Raw genomic sequence first — 13,428 nt, forward strand, 5'->3', positions numbered from 1 at the left:
TAGTGATATATAATTAACATTCCAAAGAATTCACCCATTTAAAGTGTACAATTCAGTGAATTTTTGTATATTCACAGATAATATGCAACCATAACCAGTCAATTTTTGCACATGTTCTTCACCTCCAGAAGAAACCCCATTACAGTTTAGCAATCATCACCCTATGTCCCTAATACCCCCAGTATTCCCCCACCATTCTGCTTTCTATTTCTATTAAGTCTAGCTTTCTGTGTCTCTTGGTATATTTTATTCTTGATAAATGAGTAACCTAACTAGTCTCCAAGGAGAACATGTCACAATTTCCAAAGTTATACCTGGAATTCATTATTAGTACATTATTTCTATGCCTATTTTAACATTTTGTTTGTTCCATGTTTTTCACCCTGGGCCATTCTGAGTCCAGCTGGATCTCATTCCTCATTGGTGGGATCAGCATTATAATTAGAGAGAACAAAAAAATGTTTATTTTTATAAGGTTTAAGAAGCCTTCCTAATCTCCCTAATCAATGTTTTCTTGGTGAAAAAAAAAATCTCTAGTCTGTTATTAACAATCTGCTGCAATTTACTGAGTATTTATTATGTATCAATCACTTTATACAATAATGTTTACAAAAATCTTAAGAGGTGGGAATTATTAATTCCATTTTAGATATGAGGAAACAGATTTTGAAGAACAAACTTGCCCTAAGGTTAGAGTACTGTATTAGTTAGGGTTCTCTAGGGAAACAGAATCAATGAGATATATCTGTGAATATAAGATTTATAAAAGTGACTCACGCAACTGTGGGTGTGCACAAGTCCAAATTCCACAGGGCAGGCAGCAAACTGGCAACTCCAACGAAGATGATCGATGAACTCCTCAGGAAACAAACTGACAACTTCGACGAACTCCTCAGGAAACACTTTGCTGGTCAGCCGAAGAAGTGACAGTCCTCTTATCTGTCTCACTTAAAAGTCTTCAACCAATTGATTGAATTAAATCCAGCCAACTGCATTCTCTCATTGTGGAAGACACGCCCTTCACTGAATCATCAGTCATAGCTGCAGCCAATTGACTGATGATTTAATAAACCAGCCTGTTGGTTTATTAACTAGCCACAATCATCCTCACAGCAACAGTTAGGCCAGTGCTTGCTTGACCAGACAGCTGGATACCATCACCTGGCCCAGTTGACACATGAACCTAACCATCACAAGTACAAAAAAGTTTAATAGGCCTGATTTTGATGATTTCTGTGCAGTTTGAAACAGATACGACTTTCAAGTTCAGAGTCAGAATTTAAGAAAGAACTTGCCTAGAGTTATTCTGTCCCCTTCCAGATATATCTGTGAGTGTAGGCTCTAGGAACAGACTGCTTAGCTTCATATCAGCTCCAACAAATTAATAGTTGCATACTTCATAGGAAAAGACAAAGGGAAGAGACTCTCCAAGAGGCGCAGAAGAGGAAGAAAAATGTTGCTTACTTTAGTTTTGCTGAGTTTGCTGTTCTCCAAATGTCTTTTTCCACTGGCTTTAGGAGGATACAGGACGATTCCCAGGGAAAATAAGGGCATAAAGGATTAAGGATCTTAGTACTCTATATAACTTTTATAGTAAAGGGGAAAACTGAGTCAATAATGCTATTTATCTCTAAATTTAAAGGACAGGCAAGTACCAACTACATAGCATAGTTATCTTTAGAAATTCCTCTGAATAGACATTTGAGTTCTTTCTAAGTGCCTATGGTTATGTGCCAAGAAAATCAAGATGGACAGGATCTCAGTTCTTAAAAGGCTCACAGTCTACCTTCAGTGCTATTGATACGGGGAGGTCAGCAAAATACTATGTGGAATGATTAATTCCTCTTAGGAAGTTGGAGAGTCCAAGAAAGGTTTCACAGAGATATGTCAAATATTAGCTGGTTTGGACATTCAGTTGTTGGACAATAACTTCACATTAGGGTTGCCTTGGTGTAAAGAGAAAACGATCCCTTCTCAACTCTAATTTAGTCCTATTAGAGGGCAGAAGTGGCAGATACTACAAATCTACCATTGGAATCTGGTAGTTGACTATTATACAGCTTAGAGTTAATTGTTTTTTTATTCACTGTCTCTGGGAGAAAAAATCCCTATCAAGAGTTGGTCCAAATAGAATATTCTAAGTTAAATCTAGATAAATGTGAATCAATATGCCAATTCCCCATCTCCCCACTCTTCTTGAATTTGTTAGAGGTACTAATGAGATGAATATACATAGCAGAGGAAGACTGTTTGGTCTAAATATCAAAGTTTATTGAAATAAAATATAATCTATAATAAAAATACTAAGGATGTTATCACTGGTTACAGTTTTAAGTGTATTTTTAAAAAATCCAACATAATCAAACAAAGACACTATCCTTGTGGTACAATAACAAACATGAAATTAAGTGTTGAATAATACTGAATAACTGTCAGATATAATTTATACTTTCCCATCTATGTTCAATATGTTTTTTTAGGAATATCCTCCAAAAGTGAAACTTTTAAAACTTATTTAAGACATAGTTTTTAGAATTAAGTAGTTTTAGCATAATTAGCACTTAGAACAATACACTTCTTAGAACTTCAGTTCCATCCTAAAATGAGTAGATGCTTTTAGGTGTCTTTATTGAAAAACGTACTTCAATGTTCTTTCCTATTAATCTCTAGGGTTGTTATTATTCTTACACTAACTAGAATTAAAGCTGGTCATAAAGCAAAACAGATGGATTACTTCAGAAATAGTAAGGGTTTTAATATAGTAAAGGCAAGGAAGAAAAAAAGTCACTTACAGTCAATTCATATCTTTAAATTCTTTGAGAATTCTATCTCAATTGGTCTGCCAAACTTGGCCTGGCACAAAGAGAATTATGTATGATATATACTATAGCAACTTCTTGACCCAAGTAGTTGTAATCGTGAATTGGAGGGAGAAAATTTGTTTCTTTTTCTTTCTATATTCCAAGATAGCTTTCTCTGTAGTCATTATACCACTCAATTTGCTCCTCCCCAAAATATATGCCACAATACGATTATTCTGCACAATATAAGGAAAAAGATTCACATACACTTGCTTTAGGAAAGGATTTTCAGGGTACCTCTGAAGTTTCATAAACAAAGATTATCCCTTTTGCTGGCTTGTGTAGCGATCATACATCAGTCTTCTATTATATTGTCCTACTTGTGCTGTGTGGATCTTTGACAACTGTCATTTATTGAAGCAGATGACTTTTACAAAAACCACTTAAGACTTTTCAAAGCCTCATCTTTAAAAATCTGTAAAGCTAAGATATCCTATGCACCCTGAAAGAATGATTATTTCATATAACTAAGATATATATATATAAAAAAGAGCAATAACAAAAATCTGTGACAAAGTCAAGACACACAGGACAGATCTTCACAGATTAAATGCCACTCTTAGCTTTAAAACACATACCGTTAGTTAGAATTGCTTTGTAGGTTATTTCAAATATAGTGCCTATTGAAACTGGTCACTCAGCTGGAAATTTAAATAGGCACTTTAGTTTCCTGACTTTCTATTTATATCTGTAAAATAACTACTAGAGCCAGAGGAACCACGATCTCCTGCAAAAGAAATCTTGCCTTGCACATCCTCTAATCTACAGGAGACATGACTGCCTCTTAAAGCAGACTATTACAGTGAGGACAGATGTAAACTTTTTAAAGTTAGTGATGACAAATCATTAAGCAGTTTGAAGAAATTCTCAGAATATCAGATAGAGAGGCTGTAGGTGTGCCTACACCTTTTTGTTCTTTGAATATACTGTCTCAAAGTTCAGGTTTTATATTTCTGTCATGGTATTTCAACACCTTACTTGGAATAGTAGGGTACCATGCCCTAAAAAATATCTGTGCTGGGCAGTTTAGTCTAAATCTCTTTTATCAGGACAATAAGACAAAGTTCGGCTTGAGGCAATAGTTGAAGACAACTTTTACCCTGTTTTCCAAGTTTAATTTGCTTGAGCTCAGAAAAGTGAACTTAGAAACTAGAATAATTCATGTAAAAATATATATGCATATGACAATTTATTAAACTCTAATTCCTAATGGCAGAAATATAAAATTAAATAGACATGCAAGAATTAAAATTTGGATAAATTTTCAAAATAAATTAAACTTTATCAGAGTCCTGCAATTTGCCCCTCAGTCTCTATTTTAATCTCTAGAGTATAATTTGTTTAAGGAAGTTTCTGATTTTAAGATATAATTTGTTTAAAACGTCATCTGAGAAAATTAACCTCAATTCTTCATAATGCCTTCTCAACAATTTTAGAAGTTTCAAATATCAGTAACAAAAGATACTTATCAAAGAGAACCTAAGAACTCTAAGATAACAATGATCACCTTTATTTTTGTTGCTTTTTAAAAGGAATTTAACTGCATGTTATTAAATAACATTCTGCATTAAGAAAACACAAATGATTTAAATAGCCCTAAAAATGACCATATTTGAGAGATCTAAATGAATTCCATCTATGCAAAGTTTATATATATGTATTAGTAACCTGATACCACTGTACTTTGTTCTATGGAGGAAAAGGCAAAGAGAATCTAAATATTTAGATCTGTGTTAGGTATTGGAAAAAGGGTTTCTAAATGCTTTTTATACTCCCCAAATACCCTTCATTTTGACCCTATATTCTACAGAACACAAAAGCAACTGTAAAAATACAATTTTGGAAGAGATGATGGCATACTCAAATGCCAGATAATTCTACAAATTTTGACTGCATTAAAAAACTGACAAGAAATATTATCAGTCATTGGAAAAGAAAGGTCTGCACATTCAAGAACAAAGAGTATGTAATATTTGTGATTATTTAAGTAATACTTTGTGCTTATTCTATGCCCTTTATTAAGGAGTGCAAAGCAGTTTTTTAAAAAAGATCCTCCTTTACATATTTAAAGAAAAATTGAGGCACAGATAGTTTGCCCAAGGCAAGATAGAAAGTCAAGCTTTTAGAAACAAAATTATTTAAAATTCCACATTTCTAGTTCTTTAAAATACAAACTATAATATGTCTTTAAAATTCTCCATCTTCTTTTATCAGACATTAGCAGGTTTTCAATTATATTTTAAATCGTATGCCTAAGAATTGTGTGATAGGGTAAAGCCCAAAGCATTTCATGAATTTGCTTTTCTTTTATAAATAAGGTTGAGGGCAGATCTGAAATTTTTGCCTTGATTTTTCTCTAGCAGGTTTTTACAAACATATATTTGTATCTATGTCATATATCAACAATACAGGGACCACAATTCTTCTTTCCTTAAATATTTGACTTCTAGTCCTCTTCCTCTTAAGACCTTGTCTTACTGAGTTTTTAAATCACTGAAAACAAAATGCTAAGAAGGGTTTGTGAAAGTACAAAACGGTTAATTTGGGTTCAGTCAACTAATCTCTGATAGTTACTTTCTTAATTGAGATCAAGAAGTATGAAGAATAATTCTAAACATGATACAAAATAAGTAGTCAAATATTAGAAATGTGAGACAATAAATATTCCAAAGCTTACTCCAAAACTTAAAAATCCATGCCTCATTCAACTACTTCTAACCTGACACCTTAAAACATGGAAGTTACTTCATTCACCTAAGCACGCTGGACTGATGTATCACAGGAGCAGCCAATGCCAACTTTAGCTGTCTCCAATTGTTTAATGCATGCACGTATATGTGTGTGTGTGTGTGTGTGTGTGTGTGCATTCTTAAAATGGAGATTCTTAAATTTGAGGGAAAGTCCCCCAGATCCCTTTGACAATCGAATGAAAGACACGGAAACTTGCTCCAGAAACACACACACTCATACACACACACACGCGCACGCACATTCTAAGTACTTTTAAGAATTAAAACCATTGTAAATCACAGCATGGCTGATGTAATGGAATTAGACATGATGAAAATAGCATATTATTATTAAACACTGATCAATGACCTTATGGAATAGGCTTTGAAAGTAAGACGAAATCACAGCAATCATATCCATTCATTCCTCTTCTTCTCTTGCCAGGTCTAAATGGTGATTTGGTTGATGCAAATGTGCCCCTCATCTAGCTTATAAATATTAAAAACAAAAATGTTTAACTTCCTGGCAGTGTATACAGGTAACAATTTTCAAGTATTACAAAATACTGAGAAGGAAAGACTTTAATACATTACTATCAAATTCCAATAATTAAACCAAGAAAGAAATGTCTGAATATATAATTTGTTACCTTGAGCTAAACATAAGAAAATAAAGACACAATATTCTAAATTCTTTATAACCTTTTAAGGACGGGAAACCAATATATCTGAGAAGTTTGTTTTAATAGAATTGAACATTTAATTTTTTCCCCCACAGTAATCAAAGCAAAACATTTTAGCATTATTACCCTTGGTATATCAAACAGAACTCCAGGAATGTAATAAAATCTGACTTGGAAATATTACATAGAAAAAGGCTGAATTAACAAATACATTACATGTTTTAGTTGTATTCTTTGTAAGTATACATTGACATCTACTTATCTGATAGCAGCACTGCTGGTTTTAAGTTCATTTTTTTTTTCCTTCCAGAGGGAATGCAGAATGGCAGTATTATCTTTGGAACAAATTAAGAAGATAACAAATAAAAGAATAGCTTCTACATATACTTTTCAAGGGCAATAAATAGAGAACTATATAATTATGGAAAAATATGCTTTAGGTTTTATTGGTTTGTTTTTGTTTGTTATAAATTAAAATACAATGCATTGTCACTACTATCAGTTATAGGAAAAACAAACCCGAGGTTTGAGTTTTCTCCTTCAACCATTAGAGTGATATTAAAAGTAAACTCGGGTTGAGTTCAACAATGTATGCATATTCTGGGTTATTATCAAGAGACTCACTAACTATTTTGTATCACAGTTTTACACCCAAAACAGGTTCTCTGATGATTTATCATGCTAGTATAGGAAATTTGAAGGAGTAACAGATTGTGTAACATAAACAGACGTACACTATAGAAGTACATAAATAATACAGTTTGACCCTGCATATTTCCCTTAGAATAATTCCTTCTATAAATAAGAGTTTATTTTTTATATATAGACTCATCCTACAACTGGTCTTGGATCATGGAGAAAGTTAAGGACATAGATTAAAAAATCCAGACCACATTTTTTTTAGTCTATTGTTACCCTAGACCACAAAAGAAATTCTCCAAGTGGATGCTCAGAACAGATCAAGATGCTTTTAAATAAACAAATTTACCAAGGCTTAGAACATAAATCACAAAACTATTTGCAGCAGCAACAGTCTTTTCAAAATGACTAAAACAAACTATTAAATATAAAATATATCAAAAAGACTATAAAGGATCATTTTTGAAACTGTATCTAGAAATACAGGAAAACGTGTTGTCCTCATAATAAAGTTCAATAAATATTCTTTCGGAATCCTATAAAGACTATAAGAAGTTATAGGTTTATTTGGTTGCTATAAGTTAAAAATTCGATTGCTTTTACATAAATTCCTTCAAATTCTTATCCACTCTCAAAGATATTTTTATTAAATGCCTTTTCACTAGATTCAGAGAGTGTATCATCTCTTCAATTTCTTTCCAGAAATGCGCTTTTCTGTTGTTGGTTTTAATTAGTATAAGTAATTCTCTAGAAAATAAACATGATTTAATTTTAAGGTTCAAGGTAATTCTAGAAAAAGGTACAAAACAAATTATCTGGTTTTCTACATTCCCCTTATTTACAAGGCCTAGCATCCACTTTGGTTTCCTCCTTACACTCACTCACCACACTGTCAATAAAAACTAACTGTGGTCTGGGTTTACCTATGTTAAAGATTTCAAAGTTTCACAACACTACAAAGTCATTAATATCTGATTTTAATAAGATATTAGTGTCATGTAATTTTTTCTATTGGAAAAGAAATACAAATTTTAATTTTTCTATCTAAATTAAACCCAAGCTCCATTATCAATTCTTAAGATAATATCTAAAATATACATTCCTAAAGAAAGGTAAAGCTGTTTAAGGGCTGAACTAGTCCAGTATACAAGGAAGGGTTATTTATTCCATTATTTTTTATTTTTTCTGTTTTTTAAATCCCTATATTAAATCCCCGGTTTCTTATGGATTCGATCATAATTTAACACTATAAAAATTAATTTCAGAAACTACTGTGCTAATATTTAGATTTCAGGAAGGAATGAGACAAAATCAATTACCTCCATTTACTGTTAGAACAGAAGATAAAATAGCTTACTAACTGATAATGAGTTATGAATGTCACTAGGACACAAAATTTGCTGTGATTTGCTTATTTGGCTACAAGTGCAGTATTTTTCAAGAATGACAACACACAGCATTTCCAACTTGTAACATGAAATTCCAGCTCTGAAGAGTATACTGTGTGACCTGAAAAGGTCTGATTGTGACTAAGTAACAACCTTTCCCCTGAAAAACATGAACAAAAAATCCATTGGGAAATCAGGCACAGACGGTATTTATCGGTTTTTCTTCCTTTCCTCCTGTGGTTTTGTTTCTCAGGACATATAGGTGGTTCCAAAAGAATCTAGAACTTATTACAAAATGACACAGCTATTTTTTTCCTTTTCTTTTTCTTTATCTTTTTCTCGAGGTTCCTTTCGTTTACGTTGTTCACTATTCCCAGATTGTCTTCCGCTTGATGGAGAGGCTTGTGCTGGCTGGCTCTGCTTTAAGAAAAATACATAGAAAGAAATTACTCCAACTGTTCTAAGGTGCTTAATCATAGTTATCTAGAAAGAAAAACTACAAAAGTGAAAGGACTTATTAATGGAAAATGAAGCAAGTGGTATATAGATTTGTTGCATTAAATGGTATCTGAGCAATTGCCTTTACCATTCTGGACACCTACAAGTATATGTAGCCATTATTCCAAATAAATGAAATTTCAAACAATAAATAACATATAGGATTATATTACCTGGATCCTCAAATTTAAACAAACATTTATGTTAAAGTCTAGAAAATGTTAAAGAAAGCAACACCTTTTGGCAAACTATAATAACGCCTCAAGACCTTATTAAATACAATAATAAACAGATTTTAAATGGAGAAAAAAAATACTGTGAAAAAGCTAATCATAATGTAGTGCATTTTAACTTTTAAGCTCAGGGTAGTCAATATTTGTGCTAGAAACAAATTTTACACCGAAATTAATGGAGACTTCTATATTTAAAGTTTCCTCAGTCCTTAAAGGGCATCTCACTTTCTTGTGTACCCTAAATCAAAATAAATAGTTTTGGCAAGGCACAGTTAAGCAAAGGAATATTTTTGGTCTAATAAAATGAGATTTAGCATACAGAAACTCATTTAATAGTGTTATTTTCAGTCTTCAAAATATCATCATTTAACTGGGAAAAGTGAAAAATGGAAGACTGCTAATTTTTGTTGAAGACTTAGTATATGTCAGACATTGGTTAAGTGTTAACATTATTTATTTTTCACTACAAACCTAAAGAGTTAAGTATTATCTTGTATTTTACAGATAGGGAAATGAGGCTAAGAGAGGTACAGGACTTTGCCTAAGGTGTTGCCATTAGTAAGCCTAGACAAGGAGGAAATGCAAATCCATATCTATCTGGCTCCAAACTCTATTGTCTTTCCAACTGTTCCTCACACTGCCCTGATAGAAAGGACTTTGCTCAGATTGTGGTTTATTTTCTTTGCAGCTATTAAGGACTTAAAAAAAATTTCAAAGATATTGCCACCAGGCCTTGAGTCTTCCCTGGAGCCTTTGGGGTCCAGGTATAAAGACACTCAGCGTTTTCAGGCCCCAGGGGGAACATCTGCCAAGAAATGTTGCACCACCTGATGACGAAATTCTCTGGAGGGTATGGGTGACCACAGAGAGACTTCTACATTATGTAGGGAGGACCTGGATGAAAAAGTGGAGAAATTACTACTGAGAGGTTGGGGTGGGCTTATTCAATCATTACCATACCTGAGACCAATTGCTATATGCCAGACAGATCAGGCACCAGAGGAGTGGGGCACTCCATCTTCAGCTGCCAGCTGGGGAGAACATTCCTCTCAGTCCCACAGGGGAACCCGGGACCCAGAAGACTCGTGTTATCCACATACAGAGACCTTGCTGCAATGCCCAGTGCCTATCCCCCATCCCTGAGGCAGGCCACTGCAGGTGCCTGGTTTTGGGGGAGAATGGGGAGCCCTCCTCTCTGGAAGAGCAGAGCCAATCTAACAATTGGCAGGTGAGAGACACACCCTGGGTCCTGCTGCCTCTCTCCTTTCTACATGGAGGTCCACAGCGCTCATGGCATGCACAAGCAGAAAGGTGGGGTCAAGGGAAGAAGCCACACTGCAATGCCAGGAGCTCTAACCCCAGCCCAGAGGCCCACAGGTACACACCGGCCTGGGGCTTGCTGATTAGTGAAAAGCAGGACACTCCCAGGCTGGCTGCGGGCTGGGGAAGCTGAACCACTCAGTCCCACAGCTTAAGGTCATTCCACTCAGCAGCCTGGAAATTACCAGGCCCATCATGCCCAAAAGTGGATTCTCTGCCAAGGTGCACAGTGCCCACTCCCCACACTGGCTTCCATCACGCATGGAGACTTGTGACATTGACTGGATTGTTGCCTGGTTGGGGTCCCCCAGCAGTGGGCTGCCATAGTTTAGGAGAGGCAGGAATGTGGGGAAGAGGTGGCCCAAGAGTGCCATGTGCTAGGAAAACAGAGAAAGTTCACTCTGGCAAACTGCTTTTTTGCCTAGCCTTTAACAGACTTCCAAATAGTGTTGCACCTCCTGTGTAAGGCCCTGGCCCTGATCTGGCTGGGAATTACTGACAAACCAATTGTGAAAGGAGACCTTCAATGCAAACCCAAGCAACTACAAAATCTTAGGTGAGCAAGGGAAATCAACTTTCAAAATCACCTTATGAAGATTATCAAATGCCTAGAAACCAAGAAAAAATTCACAAAGCACATGAAGGTGCATGACAATATGGCCAAACCAAATGACCAAACTAAAAAGCCAGAGGAGACTAAGAATTTGGAACAACTAATCAAAGATATTCATTCAAATCTCCTAAATATCTTCAATGAGTTGGCTAAAGACATAAAGGATATTAAGTAAACACTGTAAGATCATAAAGAAGAATTTGAAAGAATAAAAAGAAAAAATAGCAGACCTTACAGAAATGATACTGTAGATCAAAGTAAAAATATACTAGAGACACACAACAGTAGATTTGAAGAGGTAGAGGAAAGAATAAGTGAACAAGAGGACAGGGCAACTTAATTGAAACATACAAAAAAAATGGTGAAAAAGATGGAAAATTTTGAATTGGATCTCAGGGATATAATCGACAACATGAAGTGTACAAATATAAGAATCATTGGTGTCCCAGAAGGAGAAGAGAAGACAAAAGGGCTTGGAAGATTATTTGAGGTGATAATTGGGGAAAACTTCCCAAGCCTTATAAAAGACATAAATATGCAAACTAAAGAAACCCAACAAACTCCAAATAGAATAAATCAAAATAGACCCACTCTAAGACTGATGATTGCTAAAGAGGAGAGAATCCTGAAAGCAGCAGAGAAAAGCAATCCACCACATATAAGGGAAACCACATAAGACTAAGGTCTGACTACTCAATGGGCACCATGGAGGCAAGTAGGTACTTTTACAATACATTTAAGATTCTGAAAGAGAAAAATTGCCAACCAAGAATTCTTTATCCAGCAAAGTGTCCTTCGAAAGTGAGGGAGAGTTTAAAATTTTCACAAACAAATGCTGAGAGAATCTGTTAACATGTGAACTGCCCTGCAAGAAGTACTAAAGGGAGTTCTGTGGGCTGAAAAAAAAAGACAGAGGGAGAGGTCTAGAGGAGGGCATGGAATTGAAGAGTATTACTAAAAGTAACTTAAAAGATAAAAAGAGAGAGAAAAAAGAGATCTGACAAATAAAAACCAAAGAATAAAATGGTTGAATCAAGAACTGCCTTTCCAGTAATAACTCCGAATGTTAACAGATTAAACTCGCTAATTAAAAGATACAGATTGGCAGAATACATAAAATATGATCCATCTATATGCTATTTATAAAAGACTCATCTTAGATCCAAAGATACAAACAGGTTGAAAGTGAAAGGATGGAAAAAGATATTCCACACAAGTTGTAACCAAAAGAAAGCAGGGGTAGCTATAGTAACATCAGATAAAAGAGACTTCAAATGTAAAGATGTCATAAGAGACAAGGAAGAACACTATATATTAAAAAAGGGGTAATTCACCAAGAAGAAATAACAATCATAAATGCTTATGCACCCAACCAAGTTGCTACAAAGTACATGAGGCAAGCACTGGCAATACTGAAGGGAGCAACAGACGTTTCTACAATGATATTGGGAGACTTCAATACACCACTTTCTTCTATAGATAGAACACTAGACAGAGGATAAATAAGGAAATAGAGAACCTAAACAATATGATAAATGAATTAGACCTAACAGACATATATAGATTGTTGCATGCCAAAACATCAGGATATACATTCTTCTCAAGTGCTCATGGAACATTCGTCCAGGATAGAGCATATGCTGGTTACCAGAACAGGTCTTAATAATTTTTAAAAGACTGAAATTATTCAAAGCACTTTCTCTGATCATAATGAAATGAAGCTGGGAGTCAATAACCACCAAAGAACCAGAACTTTCACAAATATATGGAGGTTTTACAACACACTTTTAACTATCAGATGGTCAAAGAAGAAATTGCAAGAGAAATCAGTACGTATCTGGAGACTAATGAAAACAAGAATACAACATATCAAAACCTATGGGATGCAGTGGAAGTGGTGCTGAGGGGGAAATTAAAAAGGAAGAAAGAGCTAAAACCAAAGATCTAAGTGAACAAGTGAACAAACTAGAGAAAGAACAGCAAATTAACTCTAAAACAAGTAGAAGAAAAGAATAACCAAGATTAAAGCAGAAATAAATGAATTGGAGAACAACAACAACAAAAAAAACCAGGGAGATCAATAAAACCAAAAACGGATTCTTTGAGAAGATCAACAAGATTGACAAACCCTTAGCTAGACTGACAAAGTCAAAGAGAGAAGAGGCAAATAAACAAGATCAGAGGGGGGTCATTACCATGGACCCTGAAGAAATAAAAAAAGCATAAAAGGATATTATGGACAACTGTATGGCTACAAACTAGACAACTTAGATGAAACAGACAATTTCCTAGAAACACATGAACAGCCTGTACTGAATCAAGAAGAAATAGAAGACCTCAAAAAACCAATCACAAGTAAAGAGATTCAGTCATTAAAAACCTTCCTACAAAGAAAAACCCAGGGCCAAATGGTTTCACAGCAAATTTTGCCAAACATTCCAAAAAGAACTAACACCATTCCTGC

The 13,428-nt window shown here is 34.7% G+C and overlaps 1 protein-coding gene across 2 annotated transcripts in view; it reads right to left on the reverse strand.

Annotated features, from left to right (window-relative positions):
* Positions 1-2,244: 2,244 nt before the first annotated feature.
* Positions 2,245-13,428, reverse strand: part of MINDY2 (MINDY lysine 48 deubiquitinase 2) — a 157,390-nt gene continuing 146,206 nt past the window's right edge. Inside the window, exon 9 of one of the 2 annotated variants that reach the window (XM_037833842.1) lies at positions 2,245-8,720. In XM_037833842.1, the coding sequence (XP_037689770.1) occupies positions 8,589-8,720 (132 nt within the window). In that variant the 3' untranslated portion in view covers positions 2,245-8,588. The remainder of the gene's footprint in view (positions 8,721-13,428) is intronic. The other variant, XM_037833844.1, reaches the window with a different exon arrangement.

Source organism: Choloepus didactylus, chromosome 4, assembly GCF_015220235.1.
Source record: "Choloepus didactylus isolate mChoDid1 chromosome 4, mChoDid1.pri, whole genome shotgun sequence".
Lineage (NCBI taxonomy): Eukaryota > Metazoa > Chordata > Mammalia > Pilosa > Megalonychidae > Choloepus > Choloepus didactylus.